Genomic DNA, 14,636 nt, shown 5'->3' with positions numbered 1-14,636 from the left:
ACAGTCCCCAGGCACTGTCACAGGGCTAGCATAAGTTCACCTTGGTGCCCACAGCCCCATTCACTGATCTAGTATCTTTTCCATTATCATTCCAAATCCCAGCCCCACAGTCCACTTCCCAGCCACACAGTGATTTTGGCTCTATCCCTAGAGGTACCATCACATACCTAGGTAGTATCCTGCCATCGACGGCACGTGCAGGCGCGAGTTTGCAGGGCCCTTTTCCACCCCACACAACCTATCCTCCTTTCAGTCATAATACCCAGCCCCTGGATCCATGAAACAGGCCTACAGTGGTTTCAGCACCAGAACAGTACAGCCTCTGCGGCAGCCCTCTGGTTCCTATGCCGTGTTCGTCCCCGGTCCCAGAGACGCAATGATGACAGCTGGAGGCATAGTGACTTCAGCCCTTTCAGCTCTTGACCCACAAGCTTTATTTCACTGCCAGCTCTCTTCTTCCAGCTCCAGCTCTGTGTTTCTCCAGCTTCAAAGGCCAGCTTCTTGGCCTCGGCTCCAGCTCTGCAACACTGCAGCACCCACCCGAGAGTCTCTAAGGCCACCCAAACATCAAGATCAAAGAGACACCATGATTTCTGCTCCCGCCCAACAGTCCCCAGGCACTGTCACAGGGCTAGCATAAGTTCACCTTGGTGCCCACAGCCCCATTGACTGATCTAGTATCTTTTCCATTATCATTCCAAATCCCAGCCCCACAGTCCACTTCCCAGCCACACAGTGATTTTGGCTCTATCCCTAGAGGTACCATCACATACCTAGGTAGTATCCTGCCATCGACGGCACGTGCAGGCGCAAGATTGCAGGGCCCTTTTCCACCCCACACAACCTATTCTCCTTTCAGTCACAATACCCAGCCCCTGGATCCATGACACAGGCCTACAGTGGTTTCAGCACAAGTACAGTACAGCCTCTGCGGCAGCCCCGTGGTTCCTATGCCGTGCTCGTCCCCGATCCCAGATACGCAATGATGACAGCTGGCGGCATAGTGACTTCAGCCCTTTCAGCTCTTGACCCACAAGCTTTATTTCACTGCCAGCTCTCTTCTTCCAGCTCCAGCTCTGTGTTTCTCCAGCTTCAAAGGCCAGCTTCTTGGCCTCGGCTCCAGCTCTGCAACACTGCAGCACCCACCCGAGAGTCTCTAAGGCCACCCAAACATCAAGATCAAAGAGACACCATTATTTCTGCTCCCGCCCAACAGTCCCCAGGCACTGTCACAGGGCTAGCATAAGTTCACCTTGGTGCCCACAGCCCCATTCACTGATCTAGTATCTTTTCCATTATCATTCCAAATCCCAGCCCCACAGTCCACTTCCCAGCCACACAGTGATTTTGGCTCTATCCCTAGAGGTACCATCACATACCTAGGCAGTATCCTGCCATCGACAGCACGTGCAGGCACAAGATTGCAGGGCCCTTTTCCTCCCCACACAACCTATTCTCCTTTCAGTCACAATACCCAGCCCCTGGATCCATGACACAGGCCTACAGTGGTTTCAGCACAAGAACAGTACAGCCTCTGCGGCAGCCCTGTGGTTACTATGCAGTGTTCAGCCCCAATCCCATAGACACCATGATTTCAGCTGCTCCCCAACAGCCCCCAGTCTCTGTGCAAGCCTGTGTATCATTTTCCCTTAATGCCCACACCCCTAATCTCACCATACAATTTCTTATCCATTTTCAACCACTACTACAGCCTTAAACAGTTTCTCCTCTGTTTCCTAGAGGTGCTATCACACACCGAGGCATTATGCTGGTATTGACGGGGTTTTCAGGTGCAATGTTGCAGCCCCCTTTTGCACTCTGCACAATATATTCTAGTTTTAGTCACAATACTCAGCTCCTCTTATCCTTGTCACAGGCCTACAGTGGTTTTGGCACAAGAACCATACAGTCTCTTCGCCAGCCCTGAGGTTCCTAATCCGTTTCCAGCAACGATCCCAGAGGTGCCATGGTTTCACAGGTCCCACCCGCAAGTCCCCAGTGACTCTGACGGCCGCTGCATTAATTCACCTCCATGCCCACAGCCCTGTTCACAAATCTAATATCTTTTCCATTATCATTCCAAATCCCAGCCCCACAGTCCACTTCCCAGCCACACAGTGATTTTGGCTCTATCCCTAGAGGTACCATCACATACCTAGGTAGTATCCTGCCATTGACGGCACGTGCAGGCGCAAGTTTGCAGGGCCCTTTTCCTCCCCACACAACCTATTCTCCTTTCAGTCACAATACCCAGCCCCTGGATCCATGTCACAGGCCTACAGTGGTTTCGGCGCAAAAACAGTACATCCTCTGCGGCAGCCCTGTGGTTACTATGCAGTGTTCAGCCCCAATCCCATAGACACCATGATTTCAGCTGCCACCCAACAGTCCCCAGTCTCTGTGCAAGCCTGTGTATCATTTTCCCTTAATGCCAACACCCCTAATCTCACCATACAATTTCTTATCCATTTTCAACCACTACTACAGGCATAAAGTGATTTCTCCTTGGTTTCCTAGAGGCATCATCACACACCGCGGCATTATGCTGGTATTGACAGAGTTTTCAGATGCAAGGTTGCAGCCCACAACCTATACTTTTTTCAGTCACAATACTCAGCCCCTGGATGCATGTCACAGGCCTACACTGGTTTCTGCGCAAGAACAGTACACCCACTGCCACAGCCCTGCAGTTGGGGTGTTCAGCCCCGATCCCAGAGATGCAGTGATGACAGCTGCAGGTGCAGCGATTTAAGCCCTTTCAGCTCTGGACCCACGAGCTTTATTTCACTGCCAGCTTTCTTCTTCCAGCTCCAGCTTCGCTGTTCTCCAGCTCTGCCAGAGAAACATGTTCCAGGTTGAGACAACAAGGTTTTGTGCTTGGGTGCAGTTGTGAGGTTTCACCTCCATGTCCAGAAACACCATTCTCACCCCCCTTCTGGCAGTTCCTGTTCTATTTCTGGTTTTTTCATTTTTTGTCCTATTCTATCATTCCTTTCCGGATCTACAGTGCGTATCCCTTTTAGCAGTGACTGATGCTACAGTACTGCAATCCCCACCCTGGCCCCAGTGATTTCAGATCCAATCCCACAAGCTTTATTTCACTGCCAGCTCTTCTGTAGCTCTTCCTGCTCAACATCTTCTCAGCAGTACCACATAATGCTACTTGTGCTTCTCAGGGCAGGATATTTGTTTTAGCTCTAGCTCTGTGTGGTTTGAGCTCAGATCACGGCCCCTACAGCAATTTCAGATCCGACCCTACAGTTCACCTCCCAGCTCCACATTCCCTATCCCAGCCCCACAGGGGTTTTACCCCAAACCCTACCATATTTGTCTCCTCCAGCTCTGCTGCCTCAGCTCCAGCTCCTCAGCTTCCTACTGCTTGCAGCTAAAAGCTGCCTCTGCTTCTCACTGCAGCTTGAGGCTGTTGATAATGTCACAAATCAGTTACTGCCATCATTTCAATATGTCTAGAAACCGTCCCACCCACCCTCATGGCATTCTAAGTTTGGGGACACTTGAGGCCTGAAACCCAACATCTACCTTCCCCCTCACCCTGGGTCTCAGCCCAGCACCTGCACAAAGGCCCCCTCACCTCCCCCCACCCCAGGCAGCTCCAGGGGCTGGGAATAGCCACCGAGTGCCAAGAGGGCACTCGGGCTGGTTCTTGGGCCCTCAAACCCTCTGAGCCCCCACAAACTCAGCCTCTGCTTGGTACCAGGTGGCAGGGGCTGGGAACCCCCAGGCATGTCCTGCAGGCCCTGCGCTGCAGCTCTGTGCCCTTCTCCCATGGTATTTATCTAGCCCCAACATTTTCACCGCTCCACATTGTTTTGGGCCTAACTCGTGCCTAAATCCTTATTCCACACCCTGGGGCGTTATGTCCCCACTGATCTTACAACTGGTGTTTCAGCCCCAGTCCCCCAACCCTTACTGAACTGCCAGCAGATATCTAATAAAGAAAACAAAGTAAACCATAAAAACATAATAAAACAAAGAAAACAAAATAACACGTTAAGAAAAGAAATCATTATTATTACAAGTAAAAACAAAGGACAGTAATAAAAATTCAAAAACCCAGCTTTATTCCCAATATTGTGAACATTACTTTAAACGCAGAAACCGCAAATCATCTACCGCCCGGCCGCCAGTAGGAGCAGCCGGTCCCCCCTGCGCCACTCCCGGCCCCACACCAGCCGCCGCCTACCCGAGCCGCGCAGGGCGCGGCGCTAAGAACTGGACAGCGCCAGCCCCCGGATGCTGCCGCAGGCATTTGCGTCCATGCTCACCGGCGCTCCCCAGATCAGCTGCCGCGTAGCTCCCGTCCTGGCGCAGCGCCGCTCCTCGGATCGAGCAGCCACACGTCCCGTCGCTCCCAGCTCCGCCGCCGAACTGACGCCTACGCCACCCCAACGCCCGCTATTTATCCCCCAGGGCCGGGCCAACCAGCCAATCACAACCCGACGCAGTGCCGGCCCCACCAATCCCAGCCCGCCCATTCCCGCCGCGCTCGGCTCCACGACCCCCCGCGTTCCCCTCAAACCCTGCTCGCGCCGCCGCCATTGCAGGGGCCGCGTCCGCCCGCTCCCCGCCGGCTGCCCGTTTACCGGGGAGAAATCCCGGCCAGGACCTGAACTGGAAGCTCCCGTCCGCCCTTCCCGGCCCCAACAGCGCCTGCCGAGGCTGCGGCAGCAGGGACACAGCTCCGCCGGCTCCCAAAGCGGCGTGGCGAGAGCGGCGCCACAGGCGTACGGGGGAGTTGAGCCAAGCTGAGGGGCCGGGCCGCGAAAGGGCGGCTGTGATTGGACAGGGCGGGAAAGACGGGCCATGATTGGCAGGCTCAGGCGCCGTGAGGGTGCGGCCCGTGGGAGCGTGGGGCGGAGCCCGGGCTGCTCAGAGGGCTCGCGGGTGCCCGGGGTGCCGTTCGCGAGACCCCTGTCTCCTTCTCCGGCCCTCTCTCGTGCCCAGGTCCCGACGAAAAGACCCCGCAGAGTCCCTACCGGAGCGCCCCATCGGCACTCGGGGCAGGGAGGGGCGTAGCCCGGGAGTGGTTCCGGGCCGCAAAGGCGGACTCTGCGACAGCAGCGCGGACCACGGAGCGGCGGCGACATGGTGAGGAGGGGGCTCCGCAGCGGGGAGTGGGGAAGGCATGCGGAGCCCGCTGCGGGCTGTGGGCGCCTCTTCTCCCGCAGTGCTTCCGCTTCTGCGGGGACTTTGCCTGCCCCGACTGGCCGAGATTAGCACGCCGGCGAAAGTTCAGTGCCCGCGTCCCCCTGCCCGCCCTCCGCCTCCTGCGGGCCCGCTGCTCACCGTCGTTTTCCCCCACAGTCGTCCGATGTTATAGATGGTAAAACAATATTGGCTTTGACACTCATATATTAGCTTTTTGCATCACAAGTATTTTGATATGGTACAACTTATACTTACTTTTAACTGCTTTGTACAGTGTAATATGCCAGTTTATGTATGCACTGTATATTTCATACGAATAGTAGTGTGATAAATATATTATATTGTAGGCTTTAGCAAAATGTTAAAATAGAAACTAAAATACTTCTATGTAACAAACTCAGAGAATGGAGTAAAGCAATTATTCTGTTTCTTATATCTGCAGACTGGCCCTACCAAGTGATAACAGTGACAAAAGAGCTTAAGCATCCAGGAAGGATTTATCGACTCTTATCGGCATTATCACAGAGTGTGAAGCAACAGGATAAAACTACAGGAAGAAATAAAATATAGAGACCTAATTTACAGTATGTTCTGCAGACAAGTCAGAGGTTAAAATCAAACAAGAGAGTTCCTGGAACGTCAAAAACTCAAATGAATGCTTGAATAATGTATAAGCTAATGAATATGTATATAACCCCAGCAATGTAACCATAGTAGTGAACATGATTTTAAGCTACCCCTGTGCTCTTTAGCTCTGCCAAAAGCACCCCAGTGCTGGATTATTTTGTCCTTTTATCCTTTATTAAACTTTTAAAAATTTTAAAGAGTGAGCTCTATTTATCACATCAGTGAAGCTGAAGCTGATCTGCATCCAGGTGCTGCAGGACCTGCTGGGGGAGGCCATCGAGGTAAGTGTGGGGCTACTGCAGTGGAGACCAAGTATTTCAACACCACAATAGCATAATCAGTAACATTAATTAATTTTGTGTTCTTCATGCAAGCCTCAGTATAAGGAATGCTGCTGGCCTCTACTAGCATTAATAATATGCATAGTGTTATTGGTATTAATATTTAGGCAAGAATTGTTAGTGTTAACACTGGTAGTGTGTTAGCTGGTGTTTACTGTGAAGCTCTGCTCTCCCACAGTATGACAAGATCCTGAAGCTGACCTCAGTTTCTATGTTAAACCCTTTTTATCCTATAAAGAAGAAAACTTCTCTACCTCCTTCGTTTTCTCATTTTTCTTCTTTGATGTCAAAATCAGAGTTTCAAAAACCTACTCGAGTACAAGACTTACTAAATAGTCAATAAAGTAGTCCTGTAAATTTCATAACCTACAGAAAAAGTTATACTTCTGTTTCCACAGAAAAGAAATCACAGGAGATTCCTACTCACCGTGTCAAACCTTATTTACAACACAACAAAAAAAACAACATAAATAGTTCTACAACCAAAACAAAACTAATAAGCAACACTAACTAAAACTTCTCATCCAAATACAGTGTTTATTTGTCACCAATCCTAAAAATCCATTTTCTACGTACCTTGCTAGTATACCTCTTAACAACTAACCTTATCCCTCACAAAATTTAAATTGTAAATCAAATAATTCAATACATAACATAAACTTTTAAAAAACAATTTATGCACTCTTACCCAAATTACAGCTAAACCACAAAAATTAAAATTACTAAAATCATCACCAAAAAATACTTGTATCATATTTAGTTACCAAAAAATCAAACAAAAAACCACAAAAAAGTTACCTCAAGGAATCAAAACTATAATTTAAAACAATCAACACGACTAAGACTCAACATAATAACACATCCAAAAAAAATACATAATCATTCAAACATAAATTTACTCCTCAATAACAATTCCCACGGGAGCAACGAGCCGGGTCTGTCGGACAGTTGCTGAGGAAGTCTTGGTGTAATACCAGTGGACCGCCTGAAGCGCACGAAGGAAAATGGAGGCTGAGAGTCACACCAGAAATCACACCAGAAATCACACCTGAACAATACCAACTGCTTCCATCCACTGGTCACTGCTCACGTTGCCCACTTACCACATTCTGGTAGATAACCTGAGAGCTATACACACTGGTGCAGTCAAACAAGTGCAGTAATTAGCAAAAACAGATTTTAGATATTCATTATATGAATGAGCTTCTAAAGCCATCCCCAAGTACCCTGGTCAAATTGAAAAACAGCCACAGACATAAAAAGTAACGCTCAGTCTGTTTTAAAGTTTTACCTGCATCTTACCAAAACGATGAAAGCATTCTGTGCCTTTTAATAATCAAATTGAAACTCTTTCTCCCCATCTCTTCAACTCCGATGTTTGCACATCTCTTACCGATCAACAGTTGTACTGCTACAGGAGAAGCCCACTATCACAGTAGCTGGCATAAGAGAAGTGACGTCATATTAGCCAGGTCAACCTAACAGAGGACACGAATAGCAGAACTTTCAACTATCAACATTTACCAGTAGTATTATTGTCTAACATCATTCATATTTGGAGATATAAAAATGGGGTATGAAAAGCCCGCAAAAGAAAAAGATAAGCCTACATGCTTGTTAAAAAAAAAAAAAAAAAAGAAAAAGGATCAGAAAGCATATTTTGATAATGTTTTTTTGTATTTATGGAAGTGAAATACACACATTGAAAATACTTCTGTGTAACCACGATTTTTGTTATGACAGTGCCAAAAAATTATCACAAACTGAAGCCTGGAAATTGCTAGAGGTTATGTATAAGCATCAGCCTCAGCTATTTAGAAGACAGAGTTTCATTCAAGACCATAAATCATTAGGCTATCAGTCAAGGAGGAGCTTTGATTATAGCAGAGAAGCTTAACTATTTTTAAAGTTCTTGTTCTTTAGCTACATCTCACATTTCACCCTAGAGTCTTTGTGCACTTTAAAACATGCAATCTCTTTTCTAGGTTTAACTAGTACTTATTAGGGCTAAATTACAATAATGTACACAGGTAAAAACATGGGATGTTTACCTCAAGAATCACACCACCAAGCCCTCTTCAAAAATTTATTATCCACACTCAAAACTCTTCAGGATTCTTAAGTCTAGTGAGCCACAAACAGAAAACATTTGAAATAAACAGCCACTTATACCATAAAGTCACTAAATATGCTAGCCCTAGTTAACAGTGCATTTTGCTATAGAAGGGGTCAATCCTAGTTAATAGTTTGGTTCAGAACGGGTCACAGACACTCTTCATGAGCCAGCCTTCAGCCGCTACACTCAGCTTTAGTCCAACCGGACAGTGGTGAGCACCTACTAGGGGACAGCCCTTTTAAGGGCATCTGCCACAGCTCAGATCACCTTCAGTCTGCCAACTACCAGTTTAGAGTCTACAAAGTTATTTTTCTTGGGGCTACTGAGGTCTTGCTCAGATGCACAAAGTCCGGACATGTACGAGTGAAAGCCCTAAAGAAAAGAAAGGCCCATGACCGCATACCTCTTGACTACAAAGTCTCTTCCTACAGCTCTTTTCTCCGTGTTGTCTCATATCTCCAGTCACAGCCCATGAGCTACTCAGGAAGAGCAGTTCACAGTCACAGCAGAAATATCTCTAACAGTTCATTTCACCAACTTTACAGAAAGTCTCCAGTGGCATTTCTAGAAAACAAAAGGACACAATGCAACAGACCACATAGCGTGCCACACCAGATACTGGACTCCAAGTATGCTCGAACTAATTTTTAACTCCTTATTTCCGAGAGGAATAGCAGATTTGTCTTTAAAAACAAGCTGTGGATCTGCTGCTAGATAAAACTAGCTCTAGAAGATAAAAGAAGCAATGGGAAGGATTCCGCTGATTGATGAGTGGAAAAAGATATTGGCTTTTACAAATAAACTTTAAGTTTGCTGATAAACGAAATTAGACATTGAGAGATGAAAGAAACTATGGGGAAGAAAACCCCCTAAATTCCATAAGAATTAAAAATTAAAAGGGAAGGTTATATATTAAAGGGAAATCTTTAGTATCAGGCGTATCGGGGAGTCTGTACCCCTCAAGTATCTCAGCCAATGGCGAAAGACAGAAGGGAAATGTGGCCGGGAAATTAGGATAAAAAGGAGGCTGCATCCTCCAAAAATTTGAGAGATCCCAGGGGAATGCCCCATGGCCTCTCCCTTTATTCGAATAAAGCCAGAAAGGACTCCTCTGTCTCCTTTTTGGACATAAACCTCTGGTGTTTGTGGATTAATTTCCTTAACATTTCTAAGAGGAAAAAAAAAAAAAACCCGAACAATTTTTTTCCTCTAGTGAAAATAAAGTGCAAACCAGCCTCCTAGTCGAGGACTATCCACACTTGCCCACGGTAACAGCTGCTTACGGAAAGGGTCTGCAGAGCAAAAGCCTGAGTGGACAGGGTTACCGGTCTCTGCAGCACTCCCCAGGCCAGACGGCATCCTACCTATTTCGGAGGCGTGAATGAAGAGCGACTCAGTCCCCATTAACGAAAACGAACAGTAACCAGCAGCGAGGAAGCGCTGATGGTCGGCCTGTGCTCCAGCAGCCTGTGGGAGCCCAAGCCCGCCGCTCGGCCCACTGCGGAGCTGAGCTGCGCTGCCCGCAGCCGCGTGACCCACCGCCGGTGCGGACCCGCCCTCCGCCGGCGAGGGCGTCCCGAAGGGAGCGGAGCAGAGGGGGAGAGGCGGGCGGAAAGGGGAGGGGGAATGCACTGCGGCACCACGGCGGCTGCGCGGAACAGCCCCGGAAAGCCTGAGCAGGAAACTCCTTTTTTGGGCCGCGGAAGTGCCATAAAAGGCATGAAGGAAATGCCAAATATGGTCGGTACGGTTCCGGACGGGGACAGCGGGGACGGTGCTTCTGTTCACCCGGGGCCGCCCCCGGCGCGCTCCCGGCGCTGGCGCGGCGCCGCGAGCGCTGGAATCTGGCGGTGGCGGGGGGGGCCTCTCCTCCGAGCCAAGCCGGGTGGCCGTTCCTGATGCTAGTGGTCAGACCTGAACTGGGCTTTAAATCACAAACAGCTGAGGTTTAGTTCCTACTAAATGGGTCTTCTGCGCGTATGCGCAAAAGCGAGAGGTTTTCGCTTCCTTCCTCGCCGCTGCGCTTCCTGCAGGGGGAGGATTTTCCCCGCCAGTGACAACACCTGCTGTTTCCTTGGGAACAAACTCCTTGAAACCGACTCATCCTACTAATTGGACTAGAAGCAAACTTTTTAGGAAACAGAAATCCTGTTTTCAGGCCAACAGCAAAAGAAAGATCTTGCAGAAAATGTATGGGCAATGCTTTCTCATAAAGCATTTTTCTTCTCTGAAATCTGTTTTCGTTTTGTGTGACGAAGGCCAGGAAAACAGGGGATGCAGAAGGCCCTTGCATTTATTTCCTTTATGTTACGCTAGCAAGGGTGCACCGGCCTTCATTCCCGTATAGCCAGGCACTACTGCCTTACTTGGACCTCTTTTCACAGAGTGCACCACAGAGAACCTATCTTTTTTTTCCTCTGTAAGCATGAAAATTACTCATTTCAAAATGCTCTGGAGAGCCTGGGGCACCCTCAGACTCATCATGCATTGCTTGACAGCCTACTTGGTCAGTTTTTAGCACAATCAAAATTCCAGAAGGCTAGACCAGGAGACAGTAATTGTGGCTACCTCAAAAGAGGTGGTGATGCACCTAATGCAAGGACATGAGTCCACCATCCATGCTTTTTGCAAGCAACTGGACATAAGATTGATTTTTTTTCTCCTTTCTTTAAGCAGGTTTTTTTTTTTTTTCCAGGAGACAAGTAGTTATGTGTTGGCTTTGAAGCAACTAAAAGAGTTGGGATTGCTGTGGTTCAGTCTTCCTAAGCAGTAATTCCAAGGAAAGTGTAAATCTGCACAATGTGATATTTTATTTATTTTTTCTGAAGGGTATTGTACACCAAATATCCCAATGGCAGGAAAGCGCATTCAATGTGTTTAGAAGCCAAACAGTCACTTTCATTTTAACAAACACAATTACAAAGTAAAAATAAACCACAAAATAATGAACTGCATGTTCATAACATACAAAAATTGCTGCCTACTCAGTAGGTAACTACAACATTCCAACTCCTGAATATATATATATATAAATTTACATTTTTGTAACAAAAATAGACTTTGAGAGGTGGAGGGGGAGAGGGTCTGGGGTTGGTTTGTTGGGGGTTTTTTTTGTTGTTGTTGTTTTTCTGATCGTTTGTTTTTGGGTTTTTCTTTTTGTTTTGGTTTTTTTTTTTCCATCCCCTGGCCCTTTCTCTTGCTCCTCTCCCCACCCATTCCCTGCTCTTCCTCACATTCTTTGAGTATCATCCCTTCCACTTTAAGGCAAGATGCAAAGCATCCACTCACACAAACGCATGACGTCAGCAAGGCTTCACAAAAAGGCACCAAGACTTGTAACTTTTAAAACAAAACTTCTGCCACATGTGAGTGTATCATCAGATGTTAATTACATAGCATCACTCCAACATGCTCAAATACAGTAAGTGCTGTTCCCAAAGAAGTTTGAAACGCATTATAGCATTGTCACAGAAATAGAATTAACATTTACAAAATATGGCCCTGCAAACTCCAAATTATACAATATGAATATGCAAAGATTTTTTCCACATCAATAGTACCTAAAGGAAAGCAAAACCATGGCACATGTACAATTTACATTAGCTAGATACTTAATCAAAAGTCCTTTCTTCCTAATAAAAGACTATTGTTTACGGGGAAAGTTATATTGAACTTGTATCCACAGTCCATGCAAATTAAGTCATTCAACAGAGGTGGAAAACTCAAGCAGCAGTTGATTCAGGCAGCTGAAGTTTAAACTAAATAGCCTTGCAACGTATGGTGTTGTGGGAGTAATTGGAGACTCTATGTCTGATAATACCAATGGAAAAGGTGAATTTCCTGTTCCAGAAGGTAGTCTCAGCAGATCTCAATTGTCCTTGGAGAAAAGGCTGAGTTCATGTCTGAAAGTGCTGAGGTTACCTGTGAGCTGAAATTGTTGGTGACTCCCGGAGATGAGAAGGAAGTGGCCACTTGTGTCTGAAAAGTGGCGGTTCCAGAGGGGTAAGTGGTTGCTATAGAAGGGGATGGGAATGTCGTGTGTGCAGGGGAGGGATAGGAAGAGGGAGCAGGAGAAGAATACGCTGTGCGCACTGGGGAGGGATAAGTGGTGGCAATGGAGGAAGGGTAGGATGTAGTCACAGAGGATGAATAGGCAGGAATTGGAGAAGCAGTTGAGGCTGGAGCTGCCTTTTCCACTTTCTTGTCCTTCTGCCTAAGGTGGATTTTAGTGTGCCTCTTCCTCTCATCACTTCTGGCAAACTTTCTGCCACAAATGTCACAAGCAAATGGCTTCTCTCCTGTGTGTGTGCGGATGTGCGTAGTCAAGTGGTCACTCCTGCTGAAGTTCCGCATGCAAATGCGGCACTGGAAAGGTTTCTGTCCCGTGTGGATGCGTATGTGCCGTGTTAGCTCATCAGATCGTGAAAACCTCCGGTCACAGGACTCCACTGGGCAGGCATAGGGACGCTCATGAGGAGGTGTCTTGCTAGGACGGTTGGGGTATTTCCTCATCCTGCTGGGCTTGATCAGCTGGGACTGATAATTAGCATTGAGGGTCTTCAGCTCTTGGGAGCCAGTCTGCGTAGCAAATGCCTTGATGGTGGACAGTGGTGTGAGGGAAGGCTGCTGTGCTCTGGTCTCAAGAGCTGGGAAGGGCTTCTGATCAGCTGGAACAAGACTGAGCTCACCCTGTTGCTGAGGGAACAAGTAATCTGGGATCATTGGCACCTGAAAGTTGGTTTTAGCAGTTGGATAAGCTGGAGGTGGATACTGGATAGGGGCTCCAGAGGGGTTGGGGAAAGACTGGGTCTGGGACTCAGGAAAAATGTCAGAGCCGGAATTGGGAAATGTTGGTGCAGCTGAATAAATTGGATTGTTCTCGCTGGCTTGGACAGAACAGCTCAGTGGGGAGCTCTGCGAGGAGGAGGAGGGTGATGATGAAGTAGGCGTAGACGTGGGAGGTGCATTAGCCATGCCCACCAGCCCACTGACGAGGCTGAAGAGGGGCTCTGGCCATAGGGGGTTGTTGCTGCTGCTGGGGGCCGGCTCTAAGGAGAAGCGCCCTGTGTAGGTTATCGGTGGCAGTCTCGTCGTTTGGTTGGGATAGCTGGTTTCTGGCAGGGTTTTCTCGTTGTTCAGGGAGATTTCGGGAAAAGTGTCTGCAAAGAGAGGAATAGCGATTAATTCCAGCAGTTACTGCAGCTGCTGCCGGTGCTTCGCGAGCCATCCCTCTAATAGCGCAGCCCCAGATTCTGGTTAATTACTAATTGAGCGTAACATATTGCAGCGTCGCTGGCAGGTCTCCAGCCGCAGCTAGTCCGGAGCCGCTGACGCACGCAGGAGAATCCCCCCGCGCGGCCGCCGGGACAGAGGCGACGCTGCAGCGCGGAATTCCCGCAGGCGTCGCTGCCCCCGCTGCAGACCGGGACTCCCCGCCCGCCTGGGCGAGGTCTGCGCGCTTACCTGCCGCGAGGTGCTCGAAGTGTTGCTCTCCGGGCTCCCCGGCGGCGCCGAAGCCCGCACTGTCGGGTGCCCCGGGCGGGGCAAGGAACTGCGGACCCCCGCCGCTGAGCAGCATCATCTCCTCCAGCTTGGGATAGTGAGTGTCCATGGCAGGGGGCGAGTGCGGGAAGGCGCCAAAGGGGTCGGAGATCTGCAGCGGGGGTAGGAGCTGCATCTCTGCCTTGGCCGCGGCCATGAGGGCGCCGGGCTCTGACGGGTGATGGCGCTGCTGCCGCGGGGCCGGCGGATGGGCCGGCTGTCCTGCGCCGGCTCTGCGCCCTGCGCCGCTGTTACCCCCGCGCTGCCCGCTGAAAGCTCTCGGCTCCCCGCCCGCCCGCCCGGGGGTGCCCCCGCCTCTGCCCGCTGGAAGCGCTCGGCTCCCCGCCCGCTCCGGCACGGCCTCTATATATCGGGTCTCACCGGCCGCAGCCCGCCCCAGCCCTGACGTACATGGCCATATATGGAAAGCAGGAAGCCCTTATATGGATGCGGGCCGGAGGACCCCTCCTGGCGTCAGAGCCTGGCACCGGGGAAAGCCTGGCCGGGGGGCCCCGCCCGCCCCGGGCTGAGGGCCCCACGCCCGGTGCAGGTCTGACCCCCGCCATGGGCAGCGCCGCCGCAGCGCTGCCGCAGCATCGCCGGTCCCGGGAGACGGGGTCCCCGGCCCCCGCCGGTCCGGCCAGCCCGCCGGAAGCCCCCACCGTACCTTCCATATTAGGAAACAACCTTATAAGTCTCGATTCCGGCGGAGGCTTCCCGTTCCTTATATGGCGATTCCGGCCCCGGGTTGGGGGGGCGCAGAGCCCTCTGCAGACGGGCGCGCGCCCGCCCCCTGGCAACAGAAGCGCGCGGAAGCCCCGGGCCGCGAAAGAGGGAGGCTG

General features: G+C 49.8%; 1 protein-coding gene and 1 long non-coding RNA gene across 2 annotated transcripts; both read right to left on the bottom strand.

The window, feature by feature from the left end:
* Positions 1-7,492: 7,492 nt before the first annotated feature.
* On the bottom strand, positions 7,493-9,792 carry LOC311159589. Its single transcript, XR_014616517.1, has 4 exons — positions 9,618-9,792; positions 8,657-8,817; positions 8,189-8,261; positions 7,493-7,615 (listed from the first exon to the last, which is right to left on the bottom strand). It is a non-coding gene; the product is annotated as an uncharacterized lncRNA (long non-coding RNA).
* A 984-nt stretch (positions 9,793-10,776) lies between these two features.
* EGR1 (early growth response 1) lies at positions 10,777-14,065 on the bottom strand. The gene is made up of 2 exons (XM_084215832.1): positions 13,717-14,065; positions 10,777-13,412 (listed from the first exon to the last, which is right to left on the bottom strand). Exons 1-2 carry the CDS (start codon positions 13,949-13,951, stop codon positions 12,112-12,114), a joined length of 1,536 nt encoding a protein of 511 aa, XP_084071958.1. The 5' UTR covers positions 13,952-14,065; the 3' UTR covers positions 10,777-12,111.
* Between the last annotated feature and the right edge of the window lie 571 nt (positions 14,066-14,636).

Source organism: Fringilla coelebs (genome assembly GCF_963513975.1).
Source record: "Fringilla coelebs genome assembly, chromosome: 15".
NCBI lineage: Eukaryota > Metazoa > Chordata > Aves > Passeriformes > Fringillidae > Fringilla > Fringilla coelebs.
The sequence above is the reverse complement of the archived record's forward strand: the minus strand, read 5'-3'. Positions and strand labels throughout refer to the sequence as shown.